We start from the raw sequence: 18,740 nt of genomic DNA, 5'->3' as shown, positions 1-18,740 counted from the left end.
CCCACCTGCTTCTCTTTCTGGGGTCCACTTACTCAATCTGCGACAATCCTTCCTGACCAGTTCAACTGCTAGCATTTCAGAGACTCTACAGGGTGCTGAAGTCACATGAACACAAAATGGGAAGCACAGCAGACGAAGACATGGCACAGCTGTCACACTGGCCATGGGTACAAAGGAAACTGAGCACAAAACTAACCAGGGCCTGATTTGACAGGAGGTGACTTTTTTTTCTTGTTCAATTCAACCTTTAAAAATTATCCCCAAAATACTCCCATAGCACAGAAAACCTCAGAAATCTTACATGGCCCACGCATTCGCATTCTGCTTGGAATGGGACGTATTCCTTTTCTTTGCTGTACATTCCAATCGCTCTGTGGGTGGACACATCCTGACCTTCTTCAAACTGCAGATCTGCAATGCTGTCAAAGAGTTTGGCAAGGTGACGTGTTACCTGAGATAATTTAAAAAGATAAGCACATTTCTTACTGAAGATATATTCAGGTAATCTGCTGATGATGCCATATGAATTCACAAAATTTTCTTTATATAGTCACAGAGTTGTCTTGAAATGTTTTTCTTCAAAATAAAAACCACTCCTTAAATTCCAGAGTTTAAATGACCTTAATGGCAATGCCTGGGTGGCTCAGTGGCTTGGGCGTCTAACTTTTGATTTTGGTTCAGATCATCATCTCAGGGTGATGAGATTGAGTATAGCATGGGGCTCCACGCTCAGTGGGGAGTCTGCTTGAGATTTCTCCCTCTCCCTCTGCTCCTCCCCTTACTCTGGGGTGTGTATGCATGCATGGGCTCCCTCTCTCTAAAATAAATATTTAAAAATAAATACATAAATAAAATGACCTGGATGGAGATGTAGCCAGACACTGGCTGCATCATCAGGCGTTAGATGGTAAATGCTTATCATAAAAAAGTTACCTATGTTTTTTACTTGAAGATTGGACACTTACTAACTTCTCTGTACCATATACCTGTAGCAATCATCCTGCTGGAAATTTTGTGGTCATGTTTTTAAAATGCAAATATATACTTATACTATAAAAGGTCATTTACTACAAGAAAGCTGTGTTAAAGTATCTGAAAGGAAATTTTAAGTTACATACAACCATACTCTTGTGTGGGGTCTTATGTTATCATGCACTTGCTTTGACACTTTAGTGAACCCTATGGTATATTTGTTATATAAGGAAAATGGATATGATTTCCCCATTTTTAGTGATATGGAAATTGAAGCTGAAATACTAGAGGACTTTATCAAGTTGACATTACTAAAACTAAGTGGTTTTAAACCTCCAAATCCAGGCCATATCTATGAAGTTCAAATTCTGGCACCATTAACTTTTATATCCTAAATTATAGCATCTCCAAAGGAACCTCCAATAGCATAGTGAACTCTACTGTAGGCCCCAGACTAAATGAAAAATACAACAAACCAAATCAAAAGACACAGATCATCTTTTGTTCAGCCAGAGGCCAATCTGGAAATTAAAGCCTAATTGGAATACAGAATACCAGAAGAGGAATACTTGTCCATGTAATTACGTCAGCACAGACCAGGACAGGGCTCTCCATCCAGAGGTCCTGGCACAGAGGACCGGAGAAGACAAAGTGCATTCTGGAGGTGGACTCACAAGGAAAACCATGAGGTGAGCCACTCTACCTTTTTTGGGGCAGACTGAATAGCAGAAAGTGAACCTGAGGCAGCATCAAGAATGGGGAAAAGAGGCCCCTCCCTACACATGATACAAATAAATGCTGCTGAGTGGAAGTTTGGTGTTCCTCAAAAAGTTAAACATAAAATGAAGACCCAGCGATTCCACTCCTAGGTATATATTCAAAATATTTTAAAACAGGTATTTGTACACAAATGTTCAAATCCTTGTACACAAGTATCTACAGCAGTCTTATTCACAATAGCCAAAAGGTGGAATCAACCCAGACGTCCAATGATGGATGGCTGGACAAAATGTGGCACATATGCACACAGGGATATTTTTCAGATACAAAAAGGAAAGAAGTTCTGTTATGACCTGGATGAACCTGGAAACATCATGCTAAATGAAAGACGCTCATCACAAAAGACCATACGTTGTATGATTCTGTTCAGTTGAAATGTCCAGAATAGATCAATCCATAGAGGCAGAAAGTACATTGATGGTTGCTAGGGGCTGGAGGGAGGAGGGGATGCAGAGTGACTGCCTGATGGGCATGGGGTTTTATTTTGGGGTGATGAAAATATTTCGGAACTAGAAAGAGGTGACGTTTGCACAACTCTGTTAGTGTACAAAATGCCACTGAATTGTACACTTTAAAATGGTTAATTCTATGTTATGTAAACTTTGTACCTCAATAGAAATGAAAGGTGCTGATAACCAGGAGATGGTTTAAAGCTATATAGCATTTACCAGCAGCACATAGATGCCATCTCTGTCATGAGTTTTTCTTGAAATACAGTTTAACTGGACTTGAAAACTATCCCAATAGCACTTCTAGGAACAACACCAACCTGCTTAAATTTCCTGTGTGACAAGACCAACAACAATATTAGTAAGGAACTCCTTAAAGGTGATTTAATCTTTGAAGCTTTTGGCCTTAACATTTGTGCTGTATTTGCAGTTTTAGTATTAAAGGAATTCACAGCTAGAAATTGGAGTTTAAAATAGATGACTTTTTGAGACTCTCACTTACTTTAAAGGTAGACAGAGCAAGAGCTGATGATCAGTGCTTGGGTTATCATATCCTCCTCCATCCCTGTACATTACCCAGAGGACATTTATACACAGAAAGTGTCTCCAATAATCTAACAATTCACTGTCACAGCTGAAGTGGCCAGGAAGTACACAGATGTTTAATGGCTTCTACTGTGTAATGGGCCTAAATAATATTCAGGTGAAAAGCTGCAGGATAAATGAGACCTCAACTATTAGACACTCTCAGATATTATTGCTTTGGTGAGAAAACAGTTTCAAAAGGACTTCTAGTCTTGTAGTCTCTCAATCCCAGTGACCAGGAAATGCAAAATCCATGGCTTGCAGTGCTCTTATACTTATCCCCGGCTTGTTTGAAGTTGGATGTTTTCATATCTTGTCTTCCATTGAAAACTTCTGAGAGAATACAGCTGTTTTGTTTGTTTTTTTAACTAATGGGGCCCTGGTGTCCTCCAATTTGTTCTCTTCTATGAAGATTTCTTTGTATTTTTTAGCAGTAAAATAAAATCCTTTACTAGCTTGATGTTAAGAATACCTTTATATAATTAAGAAGATCAGTGCTTTATAGGCCTATTTTTCTCACTAAAGAAATAGAAAGATTTGAACACTTCAAATCATAAATAATCAGAAATGTCATTATACCTTACACAGGTTTCTAAAAGGTTAGCAATAAAAGAAAGGTCATACTCCTTTTGGAATTTGGATCAGCTGCCAACATTTTATCCTTTGAGTTTTCAATGTCGTCAAATTTCTTTTAGAGTCTCTTTAATGTGAAGCTGTTTTAGAGAAAGAGGACTGGTATTTCCCACATTTCCCTTGGGACATTTTCATCCATTTTGGCACAACTGTGTTCATTTGTATCAGTAAGTTCATTTTCACCAAAATCCTCTGGCTACAAATCTAGAATTTCCAAAATTGTAAAGAGCCTTCATTCCCAGTGAACATCTTCTGTAACTACATCTATCTTTAATACAAATTTAACTTTTAGCATGATCAATTTTCATTGCTTTGCTAGGCTTCCAATTTTATTAAATTCCCTCCCTCAGTTAGGTGTATCCATAAAAATGTTACATGTTTCATCACTGAGGACAAGGAGGTAACACACTATATGCTTTGTTACCTGTGTTTATGCAGAGTAACAGATGCGTGATGGCCAGTCATGGACAGACTTTGAAAGGTCTATCTTAAATGCCCATAAGGTATGACGCACATTTGTTATTCACTCAGTAATTTTTGTCAACAACTATCAATGAAATCTATGTCTTTTGCAATTACTCGCATTTAATATATACCGTAGTATCTTAACTTTGAACCATGTTGTTGGGGCACTGGTGTTATTTAACCAATCCTTGGTAACTGAAATATCTATACGTGGGAACTGTGCACAGGAAGAGCTCCCAATGAAAGAAATCTTAAAAATCTCTTAAGATTTTAACTCATAAATGAGTTAATAGTTTTTAACTAATTAAAAAATAACAAACTAATTAAAAAATATAAACTCATGTATGTAATTTTATAATGTAAGATGAAAACCAATACAGTGATCACATCAGCTGATCTACCCTATGTTCACCTAGAAAACAAAGGCAAAGAAAAATGAAATTACTATAGCTTATTATTACATTCTTAAAGCTTACCACTTGCTTTTTGTCTGTATCTAATTTCATATTGGCTCCATCTATGAAAGATGCCTCTGCTGATTAACTGAGATAAACATAAAAGCCTAGTCTCACTCCTGGCATGGAGAGTGCTTCAAGATTTATTCCTGTGTAGTCATTAACTCATCTATTCATATTTATGGATAAGAGTTTTGGTATGAGTCATAATAGTAAGATAATTATGGTAAGAGTCATGATGATAATGTTTGTATGGACATAAGTAATGTCCAAAATGTAGGCAGTCCTGTCCATTGTCAATATTATCCCTCTAGAATAAGATGAAAATGAGTCTGTAATTTGTATATAAACAACAATTTAAGCCAATCTGTCAAAATGTTACTCTTTTGTTTAAATATTACTCCATATCAGTGACAGTGTACAGGGAAATGGACATGCAACATCATTCAAAGTCTCAATCTGCAAAAAATTCCTAGAAGGCGATTAAATCAATTATGGCAGGAGCACCTGGGTGGCTCAGTGTTTGTCTGCCTTTGGCTCAGGTCGTAATCCTGGGATCCTGAGATTGAGTCCCGCATCGGGCTCCCCACAGGGAGCCTGCTCTGCCCATGTCTCTGCTTCTCTGTCTCTCTCATGAATAAATAAAACCTTAAAAAAAATTATGGCATATTCATACAATGAAACCTTTTATTGACACTAAACATACTGTAGAAGAACATTCCAATTTTGATTAAGTATATATGACATAAACATAGACACATTAAAAACTGCAATCATTCAAAAATAGTATCTAGCAGTGTATTATTCTGATCTACATTTTTCATATTTTCAATAATGGATGCAATTACTTATATAATCCAAAGAGAGTTTTTTTTATAAATTTTGTACATCACTATAGTCAATACTAAGTAAGACACATTGCTTTTACTAAAATGCTTTTACTAGTTTGCTTTTACTAAAAATAAGATATTTAATGTTTTTCCATTTGACTCTCCACTTATGAATATAACTTGGACATATATAGATCACTGCTTATTCTGTTTAACATCTTCAGCATGCATACAAAAATTTATATACAGTCACAATACAAGTGTTGAATTTTTAAATAACATTTTCAAAGTTGAGAGAAGTAAAAAGAATCATGTGTGTACATCTTAATAAATTTTAGCAAAGTGAACACAACACTTGTAATCACCAACAATTAAGAAACAGGATATATATGCGCCCAGAAAACACTTCATATCCCACGATAGCCACTCATCTCTCCTCTCAAAAATGGACATTATCTTTAGGTAATGTAGATTCATACAATATGTACTTTTGTGTCTACCTTCTATAATTCAACATTATGTTCATGAGATTTACTCATGTTATTAGGTGCAGCACTAGTTTGGCTTTTTCCATTGCTCTGTGGTATTCCACTGTAGGAATGTTAACACAATTTATTTATCCATCGTACTGTTAAGGGACATTTAGACTCTTTGTAGTTGGGCCTATGATGAATAATAATGATGTTGCTATGAAAATTCTCGTATACATATTTTTGGTCCACATATGTATACACTTCTGAGCATACACTGAGAACAGAAAATGCTGGAAAATAATGTATTCTTACATTCATTTTTATTAGACACTGTTACATAGATTTCCTGAGAAGTCATATCAATTTATAATCCCACTGGCTAGATAGGAATATCTCCCTGTTCTACATTCTTGCCACTAGTTAGTATTGGCTCTTTCATTTTAGCCTTTTGGTGGGTTTGATCTCGGTATCTTGTTGTGTGAGTGTATGTGTTTTTCTAATCCCAAGTCACGTCAAAGCCTGAGGAACTAAATGTGCAAACTGACAACAGGGGGAAATAATAATTCATGATATTCTCATCAATCCCCCTGTATTCAATGACATCAGAACAATGCCACAGTTGTTATCCAGGTAGCTGCAGCAAGGAAAACAAAAACAAAACAAAAAAAAAAAATGCAAAGAAACTAGAAAAGACTAGTTCCATGGGTTGGCATTTGATAGTCATTTTCTTGTTTTGTTTCTAAATTTCAAGTAAAATCTTTTACTTTAAATCAGTAGTAGCACGTACAAGTCCTCGAGTTCGGTGAATGTATATTCACGTATTTACACATGTATATGTAAATACCAGCTAATGTGTTTTAATTTGCTTCTGCAGTGTAACTAACTACCCCAAAGTTCAGTGGCTTAAAACACCAACAACTTCTTTGCTCACAGCTCTGTGTGTCAGCTTTTGAGATGCCTCAGCTGGTCTGTGATCATTTGTGGTTCGCTTGTGATCCATGGCTTCTCTCACATAGGTGCTGGTAACCCAGCTGGTAGCTTGGGCACGGACACGTGCTTACCATCCAGCAGGCTAGCCTCGGATCATTCATGACATGGTAGTCAGAGGTTTCTGAAAGCAGCCATAAAGTATGCCCTCATGTGCATGAGCTTGTCCAATCTCTTGCTAAGGATACCTCGGGCCAAAACAAGTCACGTGGCAATACACATGGAGCTACAAGCTCTAGCCCAGATGAAAACGCACCATCACACTGAAAGGGCACGGATGCATGGAGGGGAAGAATTTGTGGCTGTTTTTATAATATTATAATTACTTGTCTTGTTTCTTTACATACTTTTACATGCTTGGTTTCGTGCTCAGAAACCAGAGATAGTGCCTATTCTTTTCCCAGTTTGGTATACAAGGAAACTGATGTTCGGAAAAGTAAAGTAGTAACATAGCCACTAAGCAGCAGAACCAGGATTTGAGCTGGTGTAGGATCAAGGTCTCTGTTTTTTTATCATTCTGCTCTCTGATGGATGGCTGGTATGCCTGTTTTGTCTACTTCCATACAATTAACATTTCAATGCTCACAATTTTTGTGTAGATCCCGATTTCCATCTGGTATCATCTTCCTTCTGCCCGAAGCACTTCCTTTAACATTTCTTGTATTGCCAGTCTGCTGGTGATGAAATCTTTCAGCTTTTGAATGTTTCAGCTGGAAACATCTTTATTTTGACTTTACTTTTAAAAGATATTTTCATTGGATAAAGAACTGTAGGTGGATTTTTTTCCTTTCAGTACTTTAAAGCTGTTGGTCCACTATTTTCTCATTTGCATTGTGAAGCCTTTCATCATGCTTACATTTACTCCTTTGTACATAATGTGACTTTATGGATGATCTTTGGATTTCTTTATCACTGGTTATGAACAATTTGAGTAATCTGATACAGTTTTCTTTGTAGCTTCTGTTTGGGTTCACTGAGCTTAAAGCTATGTATGACTACTTTTTCATCAAGTGAGAAAACTTTTAGCTGTTTTCCCACCAATATTTTTTTCTGTCTCCCTTCCTCTGCTTGTGGATGTCCAACATACACATATGGAACTTTCTTTTCTTTTCCCTATCTCCATTTTTTTGACTATACAAATATAGCTGTAACTTTCATGTTTCTGTCTGCTAATCCCAATGTTTGTATCAGTTTTTTTTAAGTTTTTTTTTAATTTATTTATTCATGAGCGACAGAGTGAAAGAGAGAGAGAGAGAGAGAGAGAGGGAGAGAGAGAGAGGCAGAGACACAGGCAGAGGGAGAAGCAGGCTCCATGCAGGGAGCCGGACGTGGGACTCGATCCTGGGTCTCCAGGATCATGCCCTGGGCTGCAGGCGGCGCCAAACCGCTGTGCCACCAGGGCTGCCCTGTATCAGTTTTGATTGATTTGTTTCCTCATTATGAGAGTGAAATATTCCTGACTCTTTCCATGTCCCGTCATCTTTAATGGTATGTCACACATTGCGAAGTTACCCTGCTTGGAATTGAATATATTTTTATTCCTAACTTCTTGAGTTTGTTCTGGGATGCAGTTGAATTACTTGGAAACAGTTTGGCCCTTTTGGGTCTTGCTTTTAAGATTTGCTTGGAAGAACTGGCATAGTGTATAATCTAGTGCTGATTATTCCCACTGCTAAAGACTCTAAGAAGCCCCTCTAAAAGTTTCTGGGGGTTCTCTCTCCATAGTTCTTTCCTCTTTGGTACTCAGCTGTGCAAGCTAGCTAAATTGCTCTCCTTGGACTCTCAGCTCTGAGCCCTCAACTCTGTGAGCCCATCAGATGCTTCCTGGTTCCCCCTCCCTGTACCATGCCTGGAAACTCACTCAGGGAAGCAATTGGAACCACCACAGAGCTCTTTTGCTCCAAGTCTGTCATGAATTGCTATCCTCTGTTGTCTGTTGTCCAGTGTTTAAAAAAGTCTTATTGCCTATATTTTGTCAAAGTTTTGGGTTCTTTGAAGAAGGTGGGTAAATCTAGCTCCTGCTACTCCATCTTGGCCAGAAGCACAAGTGTATCTTTCTTTGTTTACTTTGCATCTCTCTGCTGACTTACGAAGTCAAGCAACTTTCCCTGTTTACTGGTCATTACAATACTTTCTTTTGTGAACAGCCTGGTTATGTATTCTATCCACTTTTATATCGGATTATCGATCTGTCCTCATTTCTTTGGATGTAGGAGCTGCATATTCTGCATAAGAGTCTTTTGTTTGTTTGAGGCATTGCTAACATCTTCCCCACTTTGTAGCTTATACTGTTAGTGCCTCAACAGCATCCTTTGATAAGGCAGTTTTCAACTTTAATACAGCCAAACCCGTCAGCCTTTCCCCTACACTCAATAGTTTCACGCCCAACTTAAGAAATTTCTGCTTAAAGATCGTCCTTTCTTGTATGTTATACATTTCACTGAACCTTCATTTTTACATCTACATTCCCCTAGAATTGATTTTTTTAGATACAGTATGTGGTAGATGCCCCCTTTTCCCATCCCTGCACATTTATATCCAAATGACCTCAGAACCGTTCATTGTCATTGTCATAGATTCTAGGCACAGCATCCTCCTTGGTGATGTCGGATTCTAGTTTTTATTTTTTCTCCTGCTTTTAGTTCCACAATCCTGATGAAAGCTCTGATCAGCTTTTCAGACTCTGTTATGTCTTGTAAATAGCCAAATGTTGCCAAGGGAACATCAGGCAAATCTCTCTATGGTTTCTTTCTGCTCACATATTAGCCTTTGAACTCTGGACTATTCTTCGATGCTCCTTAAGAACTCTGTGAAGCATTTAAACAGATCTAGTTAACTATTTTACCCAGCTATTCTACTTGTTCTCAGAATCAGAACGCACAGTACTCTGTGAAAAGCTCATCTCTTACAGCCAGAAGCCCCGCCAACTCAATTTAAGCGGAAGCTGAGCAACTTCTATCAGGTGATACCAAACAAAGGCTAGGACCAGGAGTTCTAGATGCTACAGCAAGGCTGAAAACTCCTTGGTGGCATGATTCCACATTTATAAGACTTAATTTTTGGATCTCATAACATTAAGGTGATATTTTATTTCTACATTGTAATACCCCTGATTTTGTATAAGTTTTAATTGGCTGTGGAAAGAATTCCAATGAAGGGGTGGTAAACAAAAATCTAAGCAGTGACAAACACACTCGCAAAATGAACAACAAAAAAACTATCTGTTTGAGGCTAACCATTTGGTCTACCATTTGAGGTTAACTATATATTAAGTATTTTGTTAGGATAATCAAGGATAATCCCCATGGGATATACAATTTATAACATTTAAAATTAGATGGTCTATTTTCTTGCCACACACCTAAATGCCTGTCCTTTTGAGCATGAGGCTGCCCTTATACGAAGGCATCCATTTATAACATGATATAGTCCCAGACTATGCCATGTGAATCTGCTCTCATATGGCCATTTCTATGACAAACTATACTCATGTGAGCAGCTTCTTTTCCTCACAATCGACTTGAAGTTCAACAGAGACAATGGCAAGATGGTCGAAACCATAACCATCTGTGCCTGTTTCCTTCTCCTTCCTCTTCCCCACTGCATCCTCAGTCCCCAGCCTCAACTCAAGGGCAACCCTTCCCTCCACTTGACTTATCTCACAGCCCTCTAGTTTCCTACTTCCTCTAAGAAGTTGCAACTTTTTATAGATTGTATTTCAACTAAAACTCATTCACTCTTACATGCCCTCCACTCACCACTTGAATTTTGAGCCCTTTTCACCTTAGTTGTTGAAGGAAGGCTAATCCCATGAGAAAAGATGGCAACACACTATGAGTAACTGTTGGGCTCTACCATCCTGATTTCTGGAATTCATATGGTGAGACATATTCACTCAATGGAGCAAACACTATACAGAAACACACTGTGCTTATGGAAATGAAGGGTCTTACATACATACCCCGAAGATCCAGCAGGGCTTTTTGTCACCTAATATCAAGCCCATGCCTCATAAGCACCTTTCAAAATGCCCATATTTCTAGTCCATTAAAGGTATCAGTTTAATGCAATCACTGAAAATTTGGGCATTTCCTAATAGACAAATTGGCAGATTTCCTCTTATGCAGATTTGGGTTGACACTACTGAAGGACATTTCTTGATGAAAACATTAAACATTTCGTAAATATGTATTCCTGACTTTCTCACTTTATTTTTTTAAAGATTTTATTTTGGGGCCCTTGGATGGCTCAGTTGGTTAAACATCTGCCTTCAGCTCAGGTCATGATCCCAGGGTCCTGGGATTGAGTCCCACACTGGGCTCCCTGCTCAGCGGGGAGCCTGCTTTTTCCTCTCCATCTGCTGCTCCTCCTGCTTGTGCTCTCTCACTCTCAAATAAATAAATAAATAAATAAATAAATAAATAAATAAATAAATAAATAAAATCTTTTATATATATATTAAAGTTATCTCTACACCCAATGTGGAGCTTGAACTCATAACCCCACATGAAGAGTCCCATGCTCTACTATAGAATCAGCCAGGTGCCCCCTGATCTTCTCATTTTAGAGAATGCACTGTGGCCTCGATTTCCCCAACAGTGGAATCCTAGTGGCCACATTAAAACAAGTAAAAAGAAAAAGGTAAAATGAATGCATTTTATTTGACCTAGTATATCCAAAATACTTTCAACATATAATAAAAAATTAGATATTTTACATTCTTTTCTTCATAGTTAATTTTGCAAGTCAGGTATATATATTTATAGCACATCTCAATTTGGATTTTTCTTCTTTCTTTTTTTTTTAAAGATTTTATTTATTTATTCATGAGAGACACAGAAGGAGAGAGAGGCAGAGACATAGGCAGAGGGAGAAGCAGGCTCCAAGCAGGAAGCCTGATGTGGGACTCGATCCCAGGTCTCCAGGATCACACCTCAGGCTGAAGGCTGCACTAAACCACTGAGCCACCAGGGCTCCCCTCAATTTGGATTTTTCATCACAAATACTTGATCTGTATTTCAATTTCATAAAATATACTGTTGCAAAAGTAGATTTACATGCTCAAGTTGTTCCAAACACATTTACGCTTTCCAGTGACTGAATCAAATGTCATTATTTATTTATTTATTTTATAAATTTATTTTTTATTGGAAATGTCAGTATTTAAATTTAAATCAATTAAAATTTATTGAACTTAAATATTCAGTTCCTCAGGGGCACCTGGATGGCTCAATCATTTAATGGTCTGACTCTTGATTTTGGCTTAGGTCGTGATCTCAGGGTCATGAGATCGAACCCCTGCTTAAGATTCTTCCTCTCCCTCTCCACCCCTGTGCTTTCACATGCTCCCTCTCTTTAAAAAAATCAATAAAAATAAAAAATAAAAATTTCCATTTCTCAGCCACATTTTTTTAAAGATTTTATTTATTTATTAATGAGAGACAGAGAGAAAGAGAGGCAGAGACACAGGCAGAGGGAGAAGCAGGATCCATGCAGGGAGCCTGACGCGGGACTCGATCCCGGGCCTCCAGGATCAGGCCCTGGGCTGAAGGCGACGCTAAACCGCTGAGCCACCTGGGCTGCCCAGCCATCACATTTCAAGTGCTCAATGGCCACCACTGGTTCATGGCTACCCCACATTAGACAATACAATGTAGCACATTCCTTGCAAGTCTGTCTTTCTTTAGTATAGATCCATCATGGAGAAGCTTTCATTCATCAGGCAGTGGACAAGCAAAGAAAAAAATGTGTAAACTCTTTAAGAACAAAGGGATCTTTCAAATTATTAGGATTCAGTGGCTAAAAACATCTTGACTACACAAAATTTTCAGCTATCTGAAGGCACTGTGTAACAAAGGGACTGTTATTCCATCTGCCTTCAACCACTATACCAGCCACTTGAAAAATACAAAAGGATGCTTTTCTAAAGGGGGAAAAAAAAATCAAAGGATGTGAATAATGAATGTGTAACTCCAAACCAGTTGCACATAACTATTGCACCATGCCAATGAATCCTGCAACTACACCTTTAAGTTTGTATCTCCACAGGCAACTACCAGAGATTTTGATCACTGAAGTTAAACAGGGTCCACACACAAGTCCTTTAGATCGTTCATGCCATTGGGAGGTCAGGGTGCATTCTGGAAGGAGAACATCTTTAAAACGTGATCTTAACCAAGCTCCCCAACAGCTAACAATCACCGAAGCCCCTCAGGACACTGATTTCATCCCTCTGGCATTCCCATCCACTTGGGAATTTCTGCTTACTGGATGGAGGCTGTAGTGGTATCAGACCTCCCGGGCTGAGTTGTTCAGGCTGATCGAGTTCCATAATTAACTGCAGAAACTCCCACTCTGAACCAACACTCTTAAATTCAGTGCGGCGAGTGGAAGAAGGTGCCTGAAGAATTCAAGTCATTCACAAGATGTCAACATGAGTTATCTACCCACAAAGGGTTTCTTTCCTGGCAAAACTGCCTTGTTATGCCACAAGCTGCAGTTCCCATATTATTTTGGTCACACTACAGGGAACACATTCAGGAATCTAAGGACCAAAGGCAAAGACGAAAAGTGGTGGCTGGTAGTCCAAAAGGGATTCTGATATTGGAAAGAACGTAAGAGTGTAGCAAGGCCAAACTATTTGGCTTAACTGCCAAAACCACTGACTATTCCCTAGTAAGAGACCAAGAATTCTGAGTGTCTCTTCACTTTGCAGAAGCACTTGAGGGAAAGCAGCAGACTGAGATCTAGAGGACTCAAACTGCTCCTTCTTGATTTCCTGCCCACTTTGGTCACTCCTGACTGGTCATCTGCACCACAGAGGAAGGGAAATACTTTTTTCTAATAATATACTTTTACTAATGGTGGGATAAGATTTTATGTAAATATGAATTGTTAGAAGTTTCATTTAATGTAACTACAAGATCTCAATGAAATCACTTTTTGAGCACAATTATATCAAAAATCCTTTCAAAATGCTCAACATCACTCAGCATCAGGGAAAATACAAATCAAAACTATGATGAGATACCACCTCACACTAGTCAGAATGGCTAAAATAACAAGTCAGGAGGGCAGCCTGGTGGCTCAGAGGTTTAGCGCCGCCTTCGGCCCAGGGTATGATCCTAGAGACCCAGGATCAAGTCCCACGTCAGATCAAGTCCCACGTCAGGCTCCCTGCATGGAAGCCTGCTTCTCCCTCTGCCTGTGTCTCTGCCTCTCTCTCTGTCTCTCATTAATAAATAAATAAAATCTTTAAAAAATATAACAGGTCAGGAAATGACAAATATTGGTGAGGATATAGAAAAAGGAGAACCCGCTCACGCTGTTGGTGGGAATGCAAGCTGGTGTAACCACTCTGGAAAACAGTATGGAGGGTCCTCAAAAAGTTGAAAACAGAGCTACTCTATGACCCAGCAACTGCACTACTAGGTATTTACCCAAAAGATACTAATGTAGTGATCTGAAGGGGCACCTGCACCCCAATGTTTATAGCAGCAATGTCCACAATAACCAAACTATGGAAAGAGCCCAGATGTCCATCAACAGATGAATAGATAAAGATGTGGTACGTTTACAATACCACTGCTACTCAGCCATCACAAAGAATGAAATCTTGCCATTTCCAATGATGTGGATGGAACGAGAGACTATTACGTTAAGCAAAATAAGTCAGAGAAAGACAATTACCATATGATCTTACTCATATGTGGAATTTAAAAGACAAAGGATCATAGGGGAAGGGAGGGAAAAATAAGACAAAATCAGAGAGGGAGATAAACCATAAGACTCTTAATCATAGGAAACAAACTGAGGGTTGCTGGAGGAAAGGGGGTGGGGGGATGGAGTAACTGGGCATAAGACTGATAAGGGGCACCTGGGTGGCTCAATCGGTTAAGGGTCTGCCTTTGGCTCAGGTCATGATCCCAGGGTCCTGTGATTGAGCCCTGCATTGGGCTCCCTGCTCAGTGGGGAGACCACTTCTCCCTCTCCCTCTGCTGTTCCCCTCACTTGTGCTCTCTGACACTCTATCAAACAAAAAAAGACTTAAAAAAAAAAAAGGCTGATGAATCACTGAACTCTACCTCTGGAACTAATAATATACTGTATGTTAATTAATGGAATTTAAATTTTAAAAATGCTGTGGAATTAGAGGGCAAATTCACTGAGTAAAAAAGAAAAAAATTAATCCTTGCAAGAGCTGGCAGGTCAGGACATCTATAAACCATGTTTACATTGTAGCCACATGGCTGGACCCTTTTTTTTTTTTCCTGAAGATTTATTTATTTGGCCACGGGTGGGGTGCAGTGGTGGTGCAGTGGGAAATGGACAGAGTCCCAAGCAAAGATTCCTTGCCGGGTGTGGAGCAGGACTTGGGGGCTTGATCTCATAATCCCAAGATCATGACCTAAGCCAAAACCAAGAGTTAGATGCTTAACCACCTGTGCCACCCAGTCACCATCTCTGGACCCTTTTGCTGGTAAAGAGCAACATCTGCCTCCTTTGGTTAGCACAAGGTAGACAACACTGCCAGTGGCACAGCATAGATGTGAGCAATTTTGGAGAACTCTGTGCTGTGATCTTAATATTCAGCTTCATTTTGATTTAAAATCTTTTTAATGTCTTATACTACCCTAGTCACTCATTAGGGAGTGGTAGCAGTACTAGGACTGAGCAATGTACCTGAACTGAAGATTTAGAACTTTTGATTAAAATGCTAGGAGGAGGGGTGAGAGCTTCCACAGTGAATCTCACAGATGTGAGAGAACATACTAATATTACAGTAATACTGAAAACATAAAAAGAATGATCTAAAAGGTACATCTTTGAAGTGTGTGTATATATATATTCCTGTAACTTAGGAAGGATAATTAAAAAAAAAAAAAGTTGGCATCAGGGATGCATGTACCAGTGAGCCAACAGTTTGGCTAGAGCATGAAGCATTTTTTGATTCTTTGGACCAAAGAATCAAAATGTGTATGTGCATGTTCTGAAGATGGTAAACATGGGTTAGGACAGGGGGGGTTCTCCAGAGCCTGTAAGATACATCTCAACCCCTTACCATCTTCTACTTCCACACACCCTTTCTACAGCAAGTATTGCAGGGAGGAGGGAACTAGGGTAGCTGTGTCACACCTGCAAGTTATCAGCCCACGAGGGGGATGCTACGGCTTTTCCTCACTCCCGACGGGGCAGGACTGCTTTGCCCAGCCCCCATCCTTAAAGCTATTCAAGTGAGAGGGGTGTTGGGAGAATCACTCGTAGAAGCTACAGGTGCCTTCAGGACATGTCCCTTGTTGGCCATCTGCTGAGGTGGAAAATGAGAAAGATGTAACCTAATGGCTGATTTCACTGATTTCAGAGCAATAATTGGAAGCACCAAGACAGAGCTAACTCTGAAGTATATATATATCCCTTAGGAGGTTCCCCCCTGCCCCCTGAGAACTGGCACCCATTTTTCACAAGAGACCCAACATGTGGATGCTTACTGTTGGGGATAGAGAACAGTCCATCATTGCTGTTGAAAGAATCCATCAGTGCTGGTGAAAGTATGAAGAAATGCTATTGACTGGCTGATGACAACCCTACCCTTCTCCATGATAACTGAGTGGGAAGAGGATATATGATAAAATAATCAGTGTCTCCCTCTGCCAACTCCAAATTGATTATGTGAAAGCCAGGCCTCAACAGGGATAAGACTGATTTTTAACTAGACCTTGCTGAACTGCCTTTGGTTTATTTTCTTTTTAATAAGAAAAAGAGACCAGGTTGTAAGATACCTACCCAGAGTGTTATGAAGGGGTCTGCTACTCAGTTCAAGGGCATTCACCAGGGCACATTTGTGATTAATAATCATAGAAAATAACAATTCTTCATGTCTGTATTCCCTGTCATTAATACTGTTCAATAAACCAGTCACACACATATTTATTATGTTTAAAGAATGTAACTAAAAGAAAAACAATGTTACCTAGTTACAATGTATGCATCTCTCTTCTAATTTACGCACTGAGAATTCAGAATTGTGAGTATTTTGGATTTGAAAATCTTTAGGAACATATACCTGTAATGGAATATGATACCTTCTATCTCAGTCATGTGCGAGGGTCCAGCTGCTGGTCATGAGAATGTTCCCAGGAGGCTACTGAAGCTTAAGTGTGATTCTGACCACTCTCTTTGAGACTAATTAAAAAACAAAACAAAACAAAAGCACCTCAAACATCCAATTGTGTTATACGTAAATGAGAGATGGATATATGGAGTTGCTAGCCAATGTAATCAAAGGGATTTTATTTACAAAGCCATCTGGAAGTTAGCACAGATATAGGAAACTGGAACTGAGGCTGGCTCTGGAAATACTGCCCAAGTTCAACTAACAAGTCTGTCATTAATAGCATGACTGCCAGCAACAAGAGCCATCCCATCAAATTTAGGTTCAGAGAGAAATGAGGAATCCGAGAGAAATAATCATGATAAACACCATGTCCAAAGAACAGTAGAATTCAGCAAACTGTAAAGAGATACATATTCCAAAGACAATGCATAAAAATATCTAGATAAAGAACACGGAGAGAAATCCTCGATGATAAGCACAACTTGCAGCTTTGCAATAATCTTATATACAGTCCATCCTAGAAGGAAGAGCCTATGTCAGCTGTCCCCACGAAAATACCTAAATGGATGTGAGCAACTGAAGAGATGCAAGTCCAAGGCAACATCCTCTCCATGTTTACAGGAAGGAGTGCTTTGGGATTGGTACCAAGTCTGTTCTGTGATCTGAACCCTCAGATTACAAAAGATAACAGCTGTTTTTATTTGCTTTAAATACTGTCATGGGTGTTATGCTGTTCCTGCACAGGCAGGGTTACATTACAGGGTTACATGGATGATGAGCATGACAAGACACCAGTCCACCACTGGCACCACTTAAGACCAGTCCAACTTAATCATTATGAAGGTGACTTGCGAGTCAGGGAGCAGTAGGAGACCCAGCCATGGTCTTGTTCCAAGTGACCCATTCTGCCCTAGGAAAGCTGTTAACCAGGCAACAGATGCTCCAGCCCCTGTCTGAGAATTCTGGGGTATTTGGAGCCAGTGTTTCTGCCAATAACTCCTTGCAGGTCCCTAAGCCTTGTACATTTGGTACCCTTTTCCTTTACTGAGGACCTAGTTTCTTTTTTTTTTTTTTTTAAAGTATGCTCCATGCCCAGTGGGGGGTTTGAACTCATGACCCTGAGATCAAACCTGAGCTGGTATCAAGAGTGGGACGCTTCACTAACTGAGCCATCCAGGTGCCCCATGGACCTAGTTCTTTAGCACCAGCTTTGACTTCCCTCTGTTGCTGCACTACAAAGTTTTATTGCCTGTTTTCTAGTTCCTGATATATGTAACATGGTAGGTGGAATCTGACAATGACAGAGAAACTATAGCATTCCTTAGCTAATGTAGTCAAACAGGAGACTTCCAAAAAAATATACATTACCTGTTTAGGCTGAGCTCCCTTTGAGAGAATGTCAAGTAAGTCTGCAGAAGAGATGAAATAGAACCGCGGGAAAGCCACACGCTTAGTCTCCAGGTACTCAGCAAGAGCTTTTTCACAAAGAGAAAGCCTATGGGAATGAAATATCTTTTTAAGCATATCTTGTCCATTCAGTTATTAAAACATCAACAAAACGAAACCCAGCTCTTCTCATCTGCTCACTCACAACAATAAGCTTACTGTCTAACACATAGCCTGACTCCTCTTTGACACTATGATCTTTTTTGTGACGAATCTATAAGTCATGCCAAGTTGGAGGAGACAGGTACACATACCATGGGCTGAGGCTAAATAGAGTATTAGACTTAGGTTGATGTCATTCCTCACCTTTTTTTTTTAATTATTTATTTAATTTGAGAGAGAGAGAGAGGGAAGGAGGAAGGGAGGGAGGGAGGAACAGAGGGAGAGGGAGAGAATCTCAGACTCCCAACTGAGCATAGAGCCTGATGCAGGAGTCGATCTCAAACCCTAAGACCACAACCTGACCCGAAATCAAGAGCCAGACACTTAACCAACTGAGTTGCCCAGGTGCCCCAGTCCTCACTTTTCTTAATGACATTCCTACTCAGCAA

General features: G+C 39.3%; 1 protein-coding gene across 1 annotated transcript in view; it reads right to left on the bottom strand.

The window, feature by feature from the left end:
• Positions 1 to 18,740, bottom strand: part of DNAH11 (dynein axonemal heavy chain 11) — a 299,232-nt gene that overhangs the window by 221,171 nt on the left and 59,321 nt on the right. The window contains exons 26-27 of the mRNA XM_055314731.1: positions 18,112 to 18,238; positions 302 to 451 (exon numbers count right to left, since the gene is read on the bottom strand). Coding sequence (XP_055170706.1) covers positions 302 to 451; positions 18,112 to 18,238 — 277 coding nt within the window. The remainder of the gene's footprint in view (positions 1 to 301; positions 452 to 18,111; positions 18,239 to 18,740) is intronic.

The sequence above is a fragment of the Nyctereutes procyonoides genome, unplaced genomic scaffold (genome assembly GCF_905146905.1).
Source record: "Nyctereutes procyonoides isolate TBG_1078 unplaced genomic scaffold, NYPRO_anot_genome, whole genome shotgun sequence".
NCBI classification, from domain to species: domain Eukaryota; kingdom Metazoa; phylum Chordata; class Mammalia; order Carnivora; family Canidae; genus Nyctereutes; species Nyctereutes procyonoides.
Note: the sequence above shows the minus strand (reverse complement) of the source record. Positions and strands in the feature narration are given on the sequence as shown.